At 37.3% G+C, this 19,161-nt stretch overlaps 2 protein-coding genes across 2 annotated transcripts; one reads left to right on the top strand and one right to left on the bottom strand.

Annotated features, from left to right (window-relative positions):
- Positions 1–313: 313 nt before the first annotated feature.
- On the top strand, positions 314–6,240 carry LOC125237885 (cytochrome c oxidase subunit 6C-like). The gene is made up of 3 exons (XM_048145119.1): positions 314–421; positions 2,272–2,444; positions 6,112–6,240. Exons 2-3 carry the CDS (start codon positions 2,272–2,274, stop codon positions 6,173–6,175), a joined length of 237 nt encoding a protein of 78 aa, XP_048001076.1. The 5' UTR covers positions 314–421; the 3' UTR covers positions 6,176–6,240.
- Positions 6,241–7,024: 784 nt separating this feature from the next.
- Positions 7,025–12,082, bottom strand: LOC125237801 (gastrula zinc finger protein XlCGF46.1-like). The gene is made up of 4 exons (XM_048144988.1): positions 11,821–12,082; positions 11,055–11,181; positions 9,733–9,804; positions 7,025–9,223 (listed from the first exon to the last, which is right to left on the bottom strand). Exons 1-4 carry the CDS (start codon positions 11,944–11,946, stop codon positions 8,013–8,015), a joined length of 1,536 nt encoding a protein of 511 aa, XP_048000945.1. The 5' UTR covers positions 11,947–12,082; the 3' UTR covers positions 7,025–8,012.
- Positions 12,083–19,161: the final 7,079 nt, after the last annotated feature.

Genomic DNA, 19,161 nt, shown 5'->3' with positions numbered 1-19,161 from the left:
TGCATAAATTAATCTAGCGGTTTGTGTTTAACGGCTGCAAGTTAAAGAATCCTGTTGCTCATTTACTTTTTTAAATGATTTATTGTATTGTCTCACGTGTAGAAAAATCTGTGTACTCTCTAAAATATTACATAACATTTAAAATAATTTGCTTTGTGTTTTTTGACTACGAATTCATTATTTTAATAACATGAAAAAAAACGCAACTGTCACAAAGAAATGTTTGTAAAGGAAAACAAACTGCTGAAACGTCATATCGATTTATGACTTGATTGGTTGAAATATTTATGTAACTGTTCTATCTACCAATCAGCGCAAGGTTATTTTTTTTGCTGCCTAAAAACGGAACATTGAGAACGTACGTCTAATCTACTTACTTTTCGTGAGGTCCAGTAAATTATATCGCAAAAAGCTAGCAAAAGTAAGTAAATTTAATTAATTGGGTTTATTTTGGCTTTTATTAAATACCATTTTTTAATGTATATTATACATTGAATATTAAGATCGGCATTTTTTCGTTGCCAAGTGTTATGTAAGAAGGTTGTCAATTATCACAAGGTATTCTAAAAAGATAAAAAAACAGGTGTGCTAGTTATTAAAGCAACCGATTAATCTTTAATTTAAGTTAGTCACCCTTAATTTAAGTCAAAGTGTATTTTGAATGTGCTTTACTCTTCATTGGCCATCTGTCAAAATCATCACTGGCCACTGTTTTCCTTGTAAGAGGTTAAGGAAACAATCAGAAAAATTGCTGGCATGCATAGTTTTTTTTATAGCCCAAGAGAATTAACTCTACATTAAGATCGATCTCAAATGAATAAAGACTCTGCTCTGGTCATACCTCTTAGACTAGGTATTAAAAATCTTATTTTATTCTAGCCTCTTAACCTGTGTAGTTAAATTTAATCTAATTCTAGCACAAATGTTGTGTTAATGCTATTTTAAATTATTTCTCATCAACAGTTGTCTTCTCCTAGGTAAACAGACGTACAGAGTCACACCATAAGGGTTCCTTTTGTACTAGAGATGGGCCGAATATTCGGTAAATATTCGCTATTCGGCAAATTCGGCAAGTTTTTCAATGTTCGTATTCGGCCGAATAGTTCGGTTACATTGCCGAATATGTACCGAATAAACAAAGTAAATAAATAGCGTAAGTTGTTTCGTAATTCATCGGATAATGACCTCCTATTTCAGCATTCTAAGGAACTACCAAAGGGAGTTAAAAATGCGTTAAATTAAAAAATACAATAATTTTGTAAAAAAGTAAAAATAACGTATCTTAAGAAACAAAAACCAAAATTTTCTTATGCACTAAATTATAGGAACATTAAGACTTAAGAGCCTTAGTAAGATAAATGTACACCCATTACCAATCATTGAAACGTTTTTAACTCTAAGCTACTTTAAAATATGGCTCAACCGAATATTCGGCCGAATGTTCGGTTCGGTAACAGCTGAACCGAATATTCGTATTCGGCAAAGTCCGTATTCGGCCCATCTCTATTTTGTACCTTTTTGGTGCGGAACCCTAACAAAAGAGAGAGCAAGCAATTTATAGTCCACTGCTTCTTCTTCTTTATTGTTAGGGCCGGGCTATGTAAGGCTACATAGCGCCTATTGGACTAAGAGCCCACAGCCACCAGAAACTTTGGGATATACATAGAGTATGTATCAACATTTAATGTATGCATATTGCCTAGTTCACCCATCGACCATTTTTTTGCTGTGTTTTTTTTTAAAACACTAACTTTCCTTAAATTCTCAAAGCTGATTTTTTATGTGTTAATTTTTTAAACCTTATAGTTAAAAAAATGGCCGACGGGCTGAACAAGGTAATGCAGACATTCAATGTAGACATGAGCTCTACATTATCCCAAAGTTTCATCCTTGAGAATATGAGGAAGGTCTGGGGGCTCTGGGCTCTTAGTCCAAATGTATCACTGCGACCATTCCTGATCTATTGTGATCAATAAGCTAACCTCAAAAAATTTTTTTTTAAAAAACCCCCAACTGCGACATAGTGGACCGATTTTCATGAAACATGGCTAAGAACACTCCCGACTAACTCAGCTTGCAAATAAAACTAAATCTAAATTGGTTCATCCATTGGAGAGCTACAATGCCACAGACAGACAGATAGACATACACGTCAAACTTATAACAACCCGTTGTTTTGCGTCGGGGGTTAAAAATGAACGAACTCGCTCACGCTATCATGGACCAGTGCCTAAAGGAGAACAGGATATTATTCATTCACCTCTGTTGCAGATGGCCGGCGACAAGGCAGTATCCACCGTCTCCAAGCCCGTGATGAGGGGCCTCCTCAACGCCTCCATCAAGCGCAACCTCATCATCTCCCTGACCCTGGCCGCCATCACCGGAGTCGCCTTCAAACAGCTGGTTGGCACTGAGCGCAAGAGGAAATACGCTGAGTTCTACAGGTAATTCATCGTTGATAACCTAACCACAAAATTAAAATGTTGAAAAAACCCCCGACCGCGACCTAGTGGACCGATTTTCATGAAACATGGCTAAGAACACTCCCGACTAACACAGCTTTCAAATAAAAAAAACTAAATCGAAATCGGTTCATCCGTTCGGGAGCTACGATGCCACAGACAGACACACACACAGACAGACAAACAGACAGACAGACACGTCAAACTTATAACACCCCGTCGTTTTTGCGTCGGGGGTTAAAAAACGCCGCGGTTTAAAACCGCCTTCGTGTGAATGAATAGACGGTTTAAAATTTGTTTCATTTAAACGTATTTTTAGCGGCCGCTAAGAAACGCTTGTGCTAACTATCTCTTATACTTGATGTCCTAAGATGGCTTTAACCTCCTTATTCAAAACCTTCTTAAACATTTACTAAAGTTATCAAGCCGATAAAGTTCGTTTGTCCCTTTCTATCACACCAATACGTCGGAAAGAGACAAACGAACTTTATCGGCTTGATAACTTTAGTGAACGTTTATGAATAAATAAATAAATAAATATTATAGGACATTCTTACACAGATTTACTGAGGCCCACGGTAAGCTCAAGAAGTCGTGTGTTGTGGGTACTCAGACAACGATGTATTTAATATATAAATACTTAATATACATAGAAAACATCCATGACTCAGAAACAAATATCTGTGCACATCAATAAGGGGGTTAAAGTAAAATTCATAATCCTACGGAACAAATTGATAAGTAAGTGTGAACAAATGTTGCCACAGTTTGGCGTGTGTGTGTGGACTGAGTGAGCACCTTCCGAAAATAAAAAAAAATATGCTGATCATTTAGTAAAAGTTCTAAAACAATTGTAAAACGAATCTCTGAATTTGTAAAAAGATAAATCAAAAGATACAGCCATTAACAGGTGCTCACTCAGTTCTCACAAACTACCAACGAAAACAGTGAATATATTCATTTAACATATAATATTTATATACTAACATTTAGTAAAAAATAGGCCAACCTACCTCTATAAATATTAGATCACCTAGTGACGTATTAAATTTTTTACAAATAGTTTCTTATGCTCACTCAATCCACACACTTTTGAAAAGCCGAATTTTGATGAAAAACATAAGATTTAGACCGCTATTATATGTGTATAGTTTAGTAAAAGTGAAATGGGAATTTGTAAAATACAAAACGAACCACTAACGTGTCAGGTTTTTTTATAATAAATTTTTGTAAGTGCTCACTCAGTCCACACGTTTTGAGAAAGTTAAAAATGTAAATATCTTACGATTTGTAGCACCTAAGACACTCGAAAGTACTTCAACATTTAGTAAAAATTTTTACTAAATATCCACCATCTAATATTTTATATTCGTTGTCTGGTTTTAAAGATATTCAGACATAACTTTTCTCATACAAATGTATCAAGTAGGGTGACCACACTATATCGGCTCCTGATTTTCCCCACCTTCCCATTGTCATATTGAGCTTGGGGAGTTTCGTTCAATTTTGATAATAGTTTACCGGATTTGTAAGTGGGAGCGAGAAAAGAATAACTATTTCTCGCTCCCACTTACAAATCCGGTACGCTCATCTGTTAGCGCGATTAGATTACCAGGTTCTGGTTTCTTACTAGTGAAGTATTATATTCTTTGTTTCTTACCAATTATTATTCATGTCCTTTTTAATGCATGCATGTCGATATGGTTATTATCCTGACGTCGATAAAAATTACACAATACACATCATCACTAGGCCAAGAACATAACCTAAAAACAGTTTGCAGATGGAGAATTAATATGGTATTAGTTTAATATTATCAAAATTGAACGAACGAAACTCCCCAATCTCAATATGACAATGGGAAGGTGGGGAAAATCAGGAGCCGACATAGTGTGGTCACCCTACTTGATACATTTGTATGAGAAAAGTTATGTCTGAATATCTTTAAAACCAGACAACGAATATAAAATATTAGATGGTGGATATTTAGTAAAAATTTTTACTAAATGTTGAAGTACTTTCGAGTGTCTTAGGTGCTACAAATCGTAAGATATTTACATTTTTAACTTTCTCAAAACGTGTGGACTGAGTGAGCACTTACAAAAATTTATTATAAAAAAACCTGACACGTTAGTGGTTCGTTTTGTATTTTACAAATTCCCATTTCACTTTTACTAAACTATACACATATAATAGCGGTCTAAATCTTATGTTTTTCATCAAAATTCGGCTTTTCAAAAGTGTGTGGATTGAGTGAGCATAAGAAACTATTTGTAAAAAATTTAATACGTCACTAGGTGATCTAATATTTATAGAGGTAGGTTGGCCTATTTTTTACTAAATGTTAGTATATAAATATTATATGTTAAATGAATATATTCACTGTTTTCGTTGGTAGTTTGTGAGAACTGAGTGAGCACATGTTAATGGCTGTATCTTTTGATTTATCTTTTTACAAATTCAGAGATTCGTTTTACAATTGTTTTAGAACTTTTACTAAATGATCAGCATATTTTTTTTATTTTCGGAAGGTGCTCACTCAATCCACACACACACCAGTTTGGCTAGTGTCGTTCTTATCGATATTAAAATTATTATTAAATCGTAGATTTAAGATGCACCCAGACGGCACAATCAAATTGGCTTTTTGATCGGCTAATCAATATACCAACTTTTTCTGTGATCTCGACAGATCAAAAGGTCTGTAGACCCCTAATTAGAGATATTTTTTTTATTTTAAAGCAACAATAATATTATATGATTGAAAATTATGATATACTTGCCAATGAAAATTTGATATTTATGATATACTTGCCATAGCGTGACGGATACTTTATCCCCATAGATATGTGATAAAATTGAAAGCATAATACACCGGCTGGGAATGAATAATATTTTATAATAAAGACTAGTAAAATTATCGTCGGACATGGTATTTTATTTTTTACCTACAAGCTCGGAAACCTTTTTATGTTTTAAAACTAATAGGTAAAAACGCATGCTATCCATCCACTACCTCGAAAATAGAACAAACCAAAATGTGTACCTCTTATTTGAAACTAATATATTGTACTTATTCTTGATTTAAACTTTTCTGTTGTATGTACTTTACAACTTGTCGATATATTGTTATCGATATATACCTTTCACTATTTTTATTTTGCTTTTCCTGGTAACACTTTACCTGTCAGTCATTTGTCAATTTAGTCCGTAGGATTATGAATTTTACTTGATTGTAAAACATTAATGACGTTTTCAATATTTTCCTTGTGTAGGTGTGGTAAAAAATGTCGGTCCAAAATTTGTTTAACCTGCCTTGAAACCCTCTCAATTTTTTTTTATTATTATTATAAATGGGCTTACTCTTGGCCACAGACTAGCCAAAGGCAAAGACGTGGCCTACGATGGAGTAAGCTCGCCCAAAAAATGCCAGTTCACTCTTGATTTGAAGGTTGCCGGGTTATATGAGCTCGGAAATATAATTATCAAGATTCCACTTTACGAACCACTCGTTTCGCTCATGTTACAATAAATATTAGAATCTTTCACTTGCTCAGGTTCGCACGACCGGTTAGCAACTTTGCCCCCTTGTAAAACAAATAACTATCAAGATGTATATAGTTAATGGAATCAATAAAATATTTTCCAGGAACTATGATGCCGAGAAGGAGTTCGAAGAAATGAAGAAGAAGGGTCTGTTCCAGTCGTGCTGAGCGCACAACACGTAGTGTAGAATTAATTTAATGGCTGTCAAATGTAAAATAAATCATTAACTGATTATACAACTTTTTATTCTTAACGCTAACCCTTTTAAACACCACACAATAGTATACCTGGCAAAATAGAGAAGACAATAATAGGGGCGCCACCAAAGAATATAATACTCGTTCGCCGTCTATATATACGTATTATTGAGACCGTCATAAATCATTTATTTTATACTGTTTTCACAATATTATTGGGTAGATACTAACCAACTTAAATTCAAATAAATCCAAGGTAAATTTACCCCATATTATAAAAAAGCATGTAACATATCTGTTTATAACTAATTAATTAGCAACTAAGCACGTAAGTTGACAGGCAAAACTCGTATGAAAATCGGTTCGCTCCGATTCGTACGATCAAGAATTACAGCGATAATCGCACGTTCGAGAAAAAATGTCATACGAGAACCGGTTTAGACGAGTCGAGAAATGCTATGGAAATATCACCCGAAAATTAAACTCTTCGTCTAAACTATTTCGCCTGGCGAGTCTCGCATACGATACTCGTATGCGAATTTTTACTTCTCGTACTAATGTAAACGTTTTCGTACGATACTCGCCAGTCGATTATCGCATACGATAATGTCATACGAGTTTCTCGACCAAGACGGGCGAGAAACTCGTACCATCTAAATAGGGCTTTAGACGGCGTGCGAACTCGCATGCGATTTTAGTTACATTGCGGACTGTTGAGGTTACATACAATTTTGCACAGCCATCAAATACCGCAATGTAATAAAACTCGTATGCGAGTTCTCGTACCGTCTAAAATATTAACACAAGCGGTTAAAAAAACAAATTTAATATCCGTAATGAATTTAGTACGCAGTAGTAGCAGTACGGTAGTAGTATTAAAATAGGTACGCAAAAATCATTACAAAATTAATCACATAAATTCATTTTTAATCGTATGTTTAGACAAGACAAGAGACCTGTGCGTGGGAATAAAAATCTGTTGTTTTAACTGTCAAGATTAACTTTTGTATAATCTTTGATAGACGACATATTTCAGAAGGAGTTTAGTTAACAAATAGGATCGGATTGTTAACGTTTTGTCGATTGCTATAAAGCTGCTTTGTGAGTTTCTTCATATAAAGGTACAAGCAAATCTCGACTTTATGATAAGCGATGAGGTGGGAACACACTCATATATTTTTCATAAGTACTCGCGTAGCTTTAGTGGCTACACTTGCAAAGCTTCTCAGCATTTACTATGTACAAAGATGTACACTTTTGTAACTATGCATATGCTATCTGTGTAAGAATGTCCTATAATATTTATTTATTTATATGCTATCTGACCCAAAACAACATCTTAATGCAATTGATGCATCTGGACTTTTTTTTAAATAAATATTGGGGACACCTTACACAGATCAACTTAGTCCCAAACTAAGCATAGCTTGTACTATGGGTGCTAAGCGACGATATACATACTAAAATAGATAAATACATACTTATATACATAGAAAACATCCATGACTCAGGAAAAAATATCTGTGCTCATCACACAAATGCCCTTACCGGGATTCGAACCCAGGATCGCGGCTTAGCAGGCAGGGTTTCTATCGACCGAGCCAGGCCGGTCGTCAAGCGGTCACTCTGTCCAAAAGTAGAACGTCATTTTTTTGCATACGCATTAAAATCTCCTACATAACCTAGTTGTAATTAATCATAAGATTTTCTATATTCACATTACATTTCTAACCGTGACAGTAAACGCAAGTATTCAATATTGTATGCATTTTTGTTGATACCTCGGCACCCGTTCCTTGACATTCTCTTACACACTAAAATGTTTCGATTTCATATGCCCAACTAAAACATGTTTCTGGGTGCTCGAGTAGTTACAGTGGTTGCATTTGTAAGGCTTTTCCCCAGTGTGTGTACGCAGGTGAGCCGGTAAATCCGATTTCCGGATGCACCTAAAGTCACAGTAGCTACATTTATGCGGCTTTTCACCTGTGTGCTTCATCTGGTGAAAACGTAGGTGCTCTTTAACTCGACACTTGTAGTCGCACAAATCACATTTAAACGGCATTTCACCCGTATGTGTCATCAGGTGACGATTTAAACGTGTCTTTTCATCAGTTTTGTAATCACAATAAGTACATTTATGCGATTTATTTCGCAAATGTACAGCACCAATGTGTCTTCGTAAATGAGTGCCTGTGTTACTCTTGTAATCACATTGATTGCACTGAAACGGTTTCTCCCCGCTATGTACCGTCTCATGCCTTTTTAAATCCATTTTAGTTGTACATTTGTAGGTGCAATTGCTGCACTTTAGAGGCTTTTCGCCAGCGTGGCGCATCAGATGAATTTTCAAGTATTTTTTTGAATTGTACTGACATGCACATACGTTGCACATGAAACGTTTTCTATCTTTGTTTGTGTGTTGTGAGATTTTATGACGGCGCATGTATCCTTCAAACGGAGTTGTGTAACTGCAATGATCACAATTAAGCAGGGTGTTTGTTTTTCCTGTGTGTGTCATTTGATGTCGGATCATGTGACTTCTAAACAGAGAGGTGAAACTACATAGAGTACAATCCAATCTGTTTTTTCCCATATGTCTCATTACATGCCGCTGTATATTTTTTTTATATGTAGTTGTGTAACTGCAGTGGTCACACTTAAAACTGATTCTTTCGTGTTTCACTTGATGTTTTAGTATTAAACTTTTAAATGGAGCTGTGAAACTGCAATGATTACAATTAAAAATGGTTTTTGGACGACGTTTCGAGTCGTAAACCATCTGCGTAAAATTCTGAACACCGTGTTCTATTTCCTCAATCTTATGTGTTGTGTTACTACAAGTTTCGGTATCACTTTTTTCCTGGGTTGTTGAGTCATATGTAGCTCTGGACATTATGTATGTTTCTTGCAAGTTTTTTTCTATGCCAGACTTATTTTTTGATTCTTCATTACAGCCTTCGTGGGCGTATGAGTTCTCTCTGCTGAGACTAGCCATCTCGGAAGGGGGCTCAACTTCTAGACAGAAACAAAACAAATCAGAGTTAGTATAAAATGCATGTATATAATTATATATGGTTTTGTACTGTAACATGGCCCTTTAAGCATTAACATTTTTAATAGAATCTTTATCTGTAACAACCACAAACTTTGTAGTTCACAAGACTGTTAACAATGGCAAGGGGAGAGACATAAATGCATGAGTAGGCAGATGATTTAAGACAAAAGTATAAAAGGGAACTTGACTGTAGTTAAAATAAAATATTTTATACCATGCACGAAATAAAGCATAAGATAATTATAAGAAAAACATGGACAGAAGTTATTTTTAAATCCAATTTCTATTTAATAAGTCAGGAAGAAATATATAAAGTAACTGAGTTGACCGTGACGTCACTCAATTCAATTTCATATAAATTCCATATTAGCAAGTCGTTTAAATTCGTTTTGACAGTTCTTAAAATTTGAAAAAAAGAAGCTGATTTGACTAGGAGGCAAGTAGCCTATTATTACAAGTAGGTACTTACTTAACACAGTAAATACTAAGTTATCATCATCATCAATTTCCGACTTAACGAGAAGCTCCGCTGGTCTAGACACTGAAAAACAAAGAGATTATTACAATCACTATCAAATTGAAAAATAGTATTTTTCTTCTATCAAACATGGCTAAAAACACTCAACTAATTCAGCTTTCAAACAAAAAAAAAACTAAATCTAAATCGGTCGATCCGTTCGGGAGCTATGATGCCACTGAGCGACACATACACAGAGACGTCGAACTTATGACACCCTGTCGTTTTTTGTGTTGCGGGTTTACAACGGAACGGAGTGTTTTAAATGAAAACAAGCACATGAGTTAAGAAATTCCTCTTTGCATGTGTACGAGTGTTGAGAGACTTATATTGATTGGGATATAGGCAGTGATTACCTTTTTGATTTTTATCAAGCTCTCGATATTTCGATTTAGCTGCACGCATCATGAAACCATTTCCGTGAAACCAAAAAAAAAAGTAATCACAATCTGTCTATATCCCGGTCAATATAAAGTCTCGTTGATCGGGTCACCACCTTCCCGAATGAAGGTAGAGGGAGGCGATGGCTGAGATGCGCGCCATATTCGTGAACGGGTGCTGTTTGTGAAGACCGGTCTGTTTCAGCTAATAGGGGCTATGCTATTCTATGTAACATTAATTTTGAATGAGATTACGTTGAGGCACTCTGTTCGGTCCTTGTTTGTTTATTTTCTTTCTGACTCTTGGAGACCATATACATCTCCAAGGAAAAAAGTAGATTAAGTATATATATATATTTTTTTTTCTCTTTGCTTAAGACAACAAGAGTCTTTTACAACTCTAAAGTTATTTTAGTTATTCGTTTTTTTTTCTTCATGTATAATTTTTTTAGATATACTTTGACACTTAGAGACTCTATACATCTCTAACATCTCTTATTAATAATCATAATAGCTTTGTACTTTGTATAATTTCTTGTGTTAATATTTTTTTTTTATGAATACTTTTGCTTATTAAATTGTATCTTGTTTTTTTTAATGCATGTTAATTATAAGATGTAATGTTTTGAAAAGAAGTGGCCCGCCGAGTTTCTTGCCGGTCCCATAGTGGATACCCTCCTCCAACTGAGGGGGGACTGAAATCTTCTCGAGGCTGAGGCGTAGGGTTAGAGCCGGCGTAGTTTTATTTGACGTTCATAAGCGCATTGTAATATGCCTACTTGGAAAATAAATATTTCATTCATTTCATTCATTCATCTAATGAAAATAACCGTGAATCATTCAAAATTCTTAATAAAATGTTTGGTTATATAAAGGGTGTTATACAAAAAAAACCTTTAACATGCTGTCCCTCCAGCTTCGCCTGGCATTGTTGCACTTGTAACTTGAAATCCCTTGCATCTTGCAGGCGGCTCACACACATTAAACAAATCCCTCGTGAGATGTTTTCATCCTGTCGTAACTATAAATTTGAGAAGGGGTTAACTTATTTATATCCTATATTTTTAAATTAAAGGAAAAATGGAATCAAATGGAAACATCCAGCAGGCCTCCGTGGCGCAGTTAGAAGCGCGATGGCCCCGGCAAGGCCAAAGGTCGCAGGTTTGAGTTCTGCCGGAGGTGTGAATTTTTCCATTTTTCCTTTAATTTAAAAATATGTAATATCGCTCCCAGATGTTTCTGCACGATAAAAAACAAATTTATTTATATGATTTATATCCTCTTAAAGTCTATGATGGTACTTATTGAAATTCTAGTACTTGTATATGTGAATTAATTTACAATTAAATTTTGTACTCATTTAAAAAAAACATGAAATTCTACAAGATCTCGGTATGACGAACAGTTGCCACCTTCAAATCTAGGGTGAACAGGCATCATCTGAGTGAGCTCATTCCATCATAGGCCACATTGTTGCCATTGGCTAGTCTGTGGCAAAGAGTAAGCCCGTTAAAAAAAAACACATTTTATGAAGGTTTTCTGAAAATGTTAGTTGTAGCCACCTCAAACCAGAAATAACGAATAACAATGTTTAATACAAATAGAAGATTTTTCAAAAGATATTCATTATAAATTCTTATAAATCGCAGTGTATATCTACATGTAAATCGAAGCAGTATTTCAGCATGTCGGCATATGTCTCCGTTGCGCCGAGATCATACGGCGTCGCCAGGTCCTTGTACGGAGGAGCCTGCAGGCAGCAGTGACAGGAATTTATCACGTCCATTCCGGACAAAGCTCCCCTTGCTTTGCGTCGACTAAACTACTTAATGCGAATTTAGACTTGATGAGCAAACAAGAAATAACAATACGCAATGCAACCGAACCGAAAAATCCGAAAATCACTGAACATGCACCAAAACTTTTGCGGCTTTTGCCACTTTTGGTCGTCTTTACTCATCGACCTACAATAGGGACTGAGCTCACACTTTTTTTGCCATACTAAATTGAACCTTATCACCTGCGCATAAAGGCGTTCTTGACAGACTAGCAAAAGTGTGTCCACATGAGAGGGTCAAAGTTGGGGCTGGTGTCCCTCTCGCACGTGTGACCAGTGTTAAAAAATTACTATAGTAGTAGTATTTTTACCTGTATGATAACTAAGTTTATAAACTTCTTAAATTATTTTCGCATTATATCGAGGCAAGGGTATTAATACCTTGTAACGAATTGGTAAGTCATTATTATGAAGCCATAAAACTAAAAAATTGCGCAATTATTAAAAACCTTTAATTGGGTATTAGTAGATTTGGTAGTAACTTTGAATATTGACTGGTATCCCCAAATGATGACAGTGATGACGTCATTCAAATGATTTTGATAGTGGTAATAAGTGCGAGAGGGACACCAGCCCCAACTTTAACCTCTCATGTGGACACACTTTTTGGCCTAACAACTCATTCTGGTTTAATTATAATTCTGTGTCTTTACTCTTTTGGTCCAAAAATGACAAGACGAATTGACAGGAAAACAAGAACCGTTTCGATATCAAATACGTACAACCTCGTACATCTATGTAATTTCATTAATTAAGATCAATAAAACCTCGAAAATACCAATATAAAAATATTGTAACAAATTAAGAAGCTGCTTTTTTTTGAAGTCGGTTGAAAATGGCCTATTGGTTTATTACTTTTCGTTAGTCAAAATTCAATGCAAATATATCTGATATCGGAACGCATCTCATTAAACTACAGCTGTCAATTGAAGGCTCCCCACAGACAGTCTTAAAAATTCATAATCTTAAAAAAAACTTGTATGCAATCTGACAGTTCAGATCTGTCAGTGTCTTGTCAGTGTCAGTTTGAACTGTCAGATTGCATACAAGTTTTTTTTAAGATTATGAATTTTTAAGACTGTCTGTGGGGAGCCTTAAGGCTCCCCACAGACAGTCTTAAAAATTCATAATCTTTTTTTTTTTTTTTTTTTTGCTTTGGCTTTTACTCCCTGCCAATTTGCACAGGGTGAATTTGCCAATGTCAGTGTTGGCTTGGTGTTATCGTAGCTTTGACTTTCACACGTGAGGAGAATGTTCGGTATTTTTATTTTTTTTTTATTTTTTATGAAGGATGTGAAGGGAAAACCTAAAACAAAACATTTATTATTTTTTTTTATCGGTAGTCATGACTTTTGAGGGACAAAGCTTGCCGTCTAAGATCTTCGCATATTACACCTCATTAGTTGTGGAAGTGTATCAGCTGCCAATCATCCAATGTAGGAAGTGCCTCAGGTTTGGTCACATCCAAGCACAGTGCCGGTCTGATGCTAGGTGTTACAAGTGTTCACAAAAGCACCCTGGTGATGGATGTAACATTGCTCCGGAACATGTGAGATGTCTATTTTGTTCGGGCAGACATTATGCTACAGATAAAACATGCAACGAATTTGGTCGGCAGAAAGCTATCAAACTTGCTATGTCCGAACAGAATATTTCTTATGCAGAGGCAGCCGCTCAGTTCTCAGCAGTTCGTCGGCCATACTCAGACGTGGCAAGAGTCATGTTCGAACAGGTTCCAGACCCCTCTAGGTCGTCTGAGTCACCCTGCCATCCTAATGTATTTATGCCGTCACCTCCGTCTACAACTTCTTATCGCAAGACAGTATATCGGGCACCCCGGCCGAGGGTCTCTCTTTCCCCGGGTTATGACAGAGAGGCTCACAATAATATTGTCCGAACTCCCCCACCACAGCTCCCCAATGGCCAGGCCCTGAATGGTGCTTACAATAGAGTCACCCCTCAGGAGGACCTAATGGAGCTGTGCTTGAAGCTCCTTACAAACATCATCGCGAAATGGAGCGACATACTACCGAACGACGTTGCGCCTTTAATGGTCACACTTGCAGAGCGACTCACCTTTCACAATAGGTCACCAGGTCAATTTTTTACAATGGAATAGTCGGAGTATAATCCCAAAGAAACCTGAACTTACTCAGATGATCAATGACCAAGCGGTGTCCGTTGCGGCCATCTCGGAGACATGGTTACGTCCTGGGGCTCTTTTTAGGGTACCGGGGTTCTCATGTCTTCGGGAGGACCGTAATGACGGGCGCGCTGGGTGTGCGTTGATTATTAAGCAATGTTACCCCTTCTGTCAAATTCCTCTTCCACCCCATGGGGATGGAATTAATGTCGTTGCCGCTAAGGTCATGGGCATTAGTTTCGTCTCTATCTATATACCTCATCCAGACCTCGATCTTATCCCGGAACTGTCTTCTATACTATCCTCTATCCCGCCTCCTCATATAATTTTAGGTGATTTTAACTCGCACAATGTTTCTTGGGGATCGTACCATTCGGACAGGTTTTCGTTATCTCTGTTGGAGGTTTTTGATGACCTCAACGTTTGCGTGATAAATGACGGCTCTCCCACTCATCGAGTATATCCAGGACAAAATCCACAATCCGTCCCGGACTTGACCGCCTGCTCTCCTAATTTGGCGTCGTTACTATCTTGGACTGTACTTCGTCAGTCCTTTGGCAGCGATCACTTCCCCATTATTATTTCTAAGCCATCATCTGTGCTCCCATCTCCGGCCCCTGAACCGCTTCTGAAATATAAGTTACAGTCAGCGGACTGGCCGAAATTTTCTCTATTTGTCGAAGAAAGGATTAAAGAATACTCAAATTTGAATATCATTTCAGAAAAATATGCAAAATTCAAAAACTTACTTTTGGAAGCAGCGGACATGTATATCCCTCAGAAGAAACCCAGAAGGGATAAAATCCCTTCTCCACCATGGTGGAATGCTGACTGTACGAAAGCGGTAAAGGAACGAGATGACGCGGAGCGGAGGTTTAATACATCTGGTGACATCATGGATTTCATCACTTTTAAAAAAATATCATCACGCACCAAACGCCTCTTATCTAAAACAAAGAAAAGGGGATGGAAGGGATTCTGTGAGAGTTTGTCCCCTAGAACTCCTCCATCCCTGCTTTGGAGAAGTATAAAGCGGTTCAGAGGATCCTTTAGACCAGATGCTGTATCCTCGGCTGACAGCTCATTGTGGCTACCAGACTTTGCTGACAGACTGGCTCCGTCAACTGTTCCAGAATTGTCGTGTATTTTTATTCCTCCGATTCCCCCTTCGACAAGTAGTCTTGATGAACCATTTTCGTATGCTGAGCTCAAGTTGGCTTTGGAAGGACTGCGCAACACCTCGCCAGGTGAAGATGGTATCCCATACAGCTTTTTGACAAAATTAAGCTCACAATCACTGGAATACTTTTTGGGTATTTTGAATCAGGTGTTTGATACAGGTGAGATCCCGGAAGATTGGAAGACCCAAATTATCATCCCGTTATTGAAACCTGCTAAAAACCCAGAAGATGCCAGCTCGTACCGACCGATTGCACTCTCTGCAACTATGGGCAAGATTCTTGAGCATCTGGTTAAAAATAGGCAAGAATGGTATGTTGAGAGCAGAGGACTGCTGGCTAACACCCAATTTGGATTCCGTAAGGGTAAGAGCACCATGGACAGCTTGAATATTCTTACTACAGACATCAGACTAGCACTTTCCAACAATGATCTACTAGTAGGATGTTTTCTTGACATCTCGGCTGCTTATGACAATGTCCATCTTCCGGTGCTCAGAGCAAAGATGCTACACCTGAGCATTCCCGTGAAGGTGGTACAATTTGTCTCCAACTTATTCATGGGAAGGTCCATCAAGATACGTAGTGGCAACTCTTATCTCCCTCCACGTACACTGTGGCAGGGCCTCCCTCAGGGATCAGTTCTCAGCCCTTTGCTCTACAGCATTTACACATACGATTTGGAGCAGTCTGTGTTGCCCTTCTGTGAAATTCTTCAATATGCAGATGACCTTGTACTTTATGCGTCGGCAAAATCTGAAGATACAGCTTCTTCAAGACTGAATACGGGCCTTAGCTACTTAAAAGATTGGCTGGAAGAGCATGGCCTGTCTTTGTCACCTTCTAAGAGCTGTGTAGTGACCTTCAGTCGCAGAAGGGCAATGCCCATTGTGGATGTCCGTTATGGTGATGAAGTCATTCCCAACTATGAGTCAACCAAATTCCTAGGCATCATCTTGGACCGCAAAATGTCAGGAGAACCACACCTTAAACATATAAGAGACAAATGTGAGAAAGGGGTGAACGTTTTGCGAGCACTATCAGGAGTTTGGTGGGGTTCTCATCCTTATTGTCAAAAACTGCTCTACAATGCAATAATACGCAGCCACATGGACTACGGCTCATTCATTCTAGAACCATGTAACAAGAAACCCCTGGAAAAGTTAGACCTCATACAGGCTAAATGCCTAAGAATCATACTTGGTGCTATGAAGTCAACTGCAAAGAACGCCATGCAGGTGGAATGTGTCGAGCCTCCACTTGCACTTCGTAGACAGTATCTTGCCGATAGGTTCCTCATAAGGGCTCTCTCCAACTCCAATCACCTGCTGATCCCACGCTTGCGGTCTCTTGCTTTAACGGTCACTGAAAACCCATATTGGATGCATAAGCCATTCCCTAACATCATAATAAGTTTTTCTAAATTAAATAATTTAAACCCTTTTATAATGTACAGCTCAGGAACAAACCCCATGTATGAATCAAAATTTGAAACTTTAATTTTCTCCCCTCATATCATTTTGGATCTGGGAATATACAAGGATGACCCAGGAGCGCAGAGTAAATTCAACAACCTCTTAAAAAAATGGCCAGGATACTTACCAGTGTTTACTGACGCTTCCAAAATAGATTCCGCAAATTGTGTTGGATCAGCAGTAGTGATTCCCAAATATAACATTGTCTTAATGTTCAAGTGCCCTCCACAGTCCTCGATATTTACAGGTGAAGCTGTTGCTATCTTAGAGGCTGTAGCATATGCTGACTCCCATAATATACAAAAAGTGATCATTTTCTCTGATAGCAGGAGTTGCCTTCAAGCTATTATGGGCAATCAGTTCAAAATGAAGACAAAGTACCCATTGATTCTGCAAATAAAGGCTTTGTTAAGAAAATGTGACACAAAGGGATTAAAAATTACTCTTGCATGGATACCCAGCCATTGTGGTATTGACGGTAATGAATCTGCAGACTCATGGGCAAAGAAAGCTATTGAGTTGGGATCACCAGGCTACAACAGTATATATAGTTCTGACCTTCTTAGCAATGCTCAAACTGATTTAGTCACCACATGGCAAAACCGTTGGAATTCTTCCAGACTGGTAGTAGGAAAACATTATGGGCGCATTCAACAGAAGATTACTCGTAAGCCATGGTTTTTCAGATTTCGTACTCAGCCAAAATGGGTTACCTCAACAATATGTCGGTTACGCCTAGGACCAGTTTGTACGCCTGTGTTCCTTGCTAAGATACATGTCCGGGATACTTCATTGTGCGAATGTGGGTTGGACGAAGGCACGGTAGATCACATTTTCTTTTCTTGTTCGAGATTCAATTACTCTTTGTATGACGTTTTACCTGTTACTATTCCGCGTCCTGTTAATTTCAATACACTTCTCGCTCTTATGGATCCTCCCTTAACGGCAATTCTAATTAAGTATATACACGTACATAACATAAAGCTGTAAACTTCAGTCTTAGTCATTGTTAAAAATATCATATATAATTTATATAATATATATTTCTATGTTTTTTCTTCCTCTATTTCATCCGCTATGTTGCTTGCTTTAACAAACTGTCATCCGCTTCCCGCTCTTTTTCACTAATGTTGGTACAGTGTCATATGTGTTATGTAATATGTTTTGTTTTTGTCTGTGTCGTCCATAACGTTGTTTTTTTTTCGTTTTAGGTTCCCAACCTATCCTTCCAAAAACATTATCAAAATTTCACCGAACACTCTCGTTAAAAAAAAAAAAAAAAAAAAAAGTCAAAAGTCTTCACCTCGACATTGGCAGAATTCACCCCGCTTAAATTAGCGAGGAGTAAAAGCCATGAAAAAAAAAAAAAAAAAAAAAAAAAAAAAAAAAAAACAAAACATTTGTTATGAACGTCACTGACAAACACATGACAACACTTACACAAATTGATTAGCGAAGAAGCGGGAAGCGGATGACAGAATGTTAGTAATGCCAACATGAGGGAAATGAAAGAAAAGAAAACCATATTATATGTATAATAGGAATAAATGAAGTAATAGAATATTATAGATGAGAGTGAGAATGAATTTACGTTATTTATAGTTTAATGTTATTTGTTTGTAAATATTTAATTAGGATAGAAGTTAAGGTCGAATCCATGTAACAAAGTAGCGAGCTAAAGCATATAGGTCGTGGTACACTTTCGGGCAATACATCATACAGTGAGTAGCTACACATTGAACAAGAAAAGAAGATGTGATCCAAGTTACCCTCCTCTTGCCCGCATTGGCATAATGAGTTCGCGCGGACACCAATCATAGCCAGAAATAACGGAGTGCATACTTTTCCCAATCGCAACCGGCAAATTGTGGATATAACCCATTTAGGAGAATTACGAAAACGATAGAACCACGGCTTCCGAGTGATACGAGGTTGCACACATCCATAGTGCTTGCCCGTCTGCAATTTCGAGATATCCCATTGCTCCTGCCATGTGGCAAACATGTCTGCGAGTGCGCCACTCAAAAGGTCAGTACTGTAAATTACCGATTTCACTGAACCAATGTCGATAGCTTGCCTTGCCCATGTATCAACCATCTCATTGCCATTAATGCCACAGTGGCTAGGAATCCAACTCAGAACTATGGTTAGACCCTTTGACTCACACCTGCGAAGTACGGTTTTGATTTCTAAAATCAAAGGGAACTTTATTTTCATTTTAAATTGGTTGCCAATAATAGCCTGCAGGCAACTTTTACTATCAGTAAAAATAATAGCTTTACTAATGTTGTGTGTCTCTGCATATTTGACAGCCTCAAGGATAGCAACTGCTTCGCCTGTAAAAATTGAAGATTGTGGAGGACATTTA

This window comes from Leguminivora glycinivorella, chromosome 22, assembly GCF_023078275.1.
Source record: "Leguminivora glycinivorella isolate SPB_JAAS2020 chromosome 22, LegGlyc_1.1, whole genome shotgun sequence".
NCBI lineage: Eukaryota > Metazoa > Arthropoda > Insecta > Lepidoptera > Tortricidae > Leguminivora > Leguminivora glycinivorella.
Note: the sequence above shows the minus strand (reverse complement) of the source record. Positions and strands in the feature narration are given on the sequence as shown.

Bases quoted from the DNA above. Each gene is read 5' to 3' on its own strand.
- LOC125237885 (XM_048145119.1), top strand. From the start codon at position 2,272: ATGGCCGGCGACAAGGCAGTATCCACCGTCTCCAAGCCCGTGATGAGG. The intron at 2,445-6,111 runs GTAATTCATCGT...AATATTTTCCAG, and splicing joins AAATACGCTGAGTTCTACAG to GAACTATGATGCCGAGAAGG.
- LOC125237801 (XM_048144988.1), bottom strand. From the start codon at position 11,946: ATGGACGTGATAAATTCCTGTCACTGCTGCCTGCAGGCTCCTCCGTAC. The intron at 9,805-11,054 runs GTTTTTTTTGTA...TTTGTTTTTCAG, and splicing joins GGAGGGACAGCATGTTAAAG to TGTCTAGACCAGCGGAGCTT. The intron at 9,224-9,732 runs GTAAGTACCTAC...GTTTCTGTCTAG, and splicing joins CTTAGTATTTACTGTGTTAA to AAGTTGAGCCCCCTTCCGAG.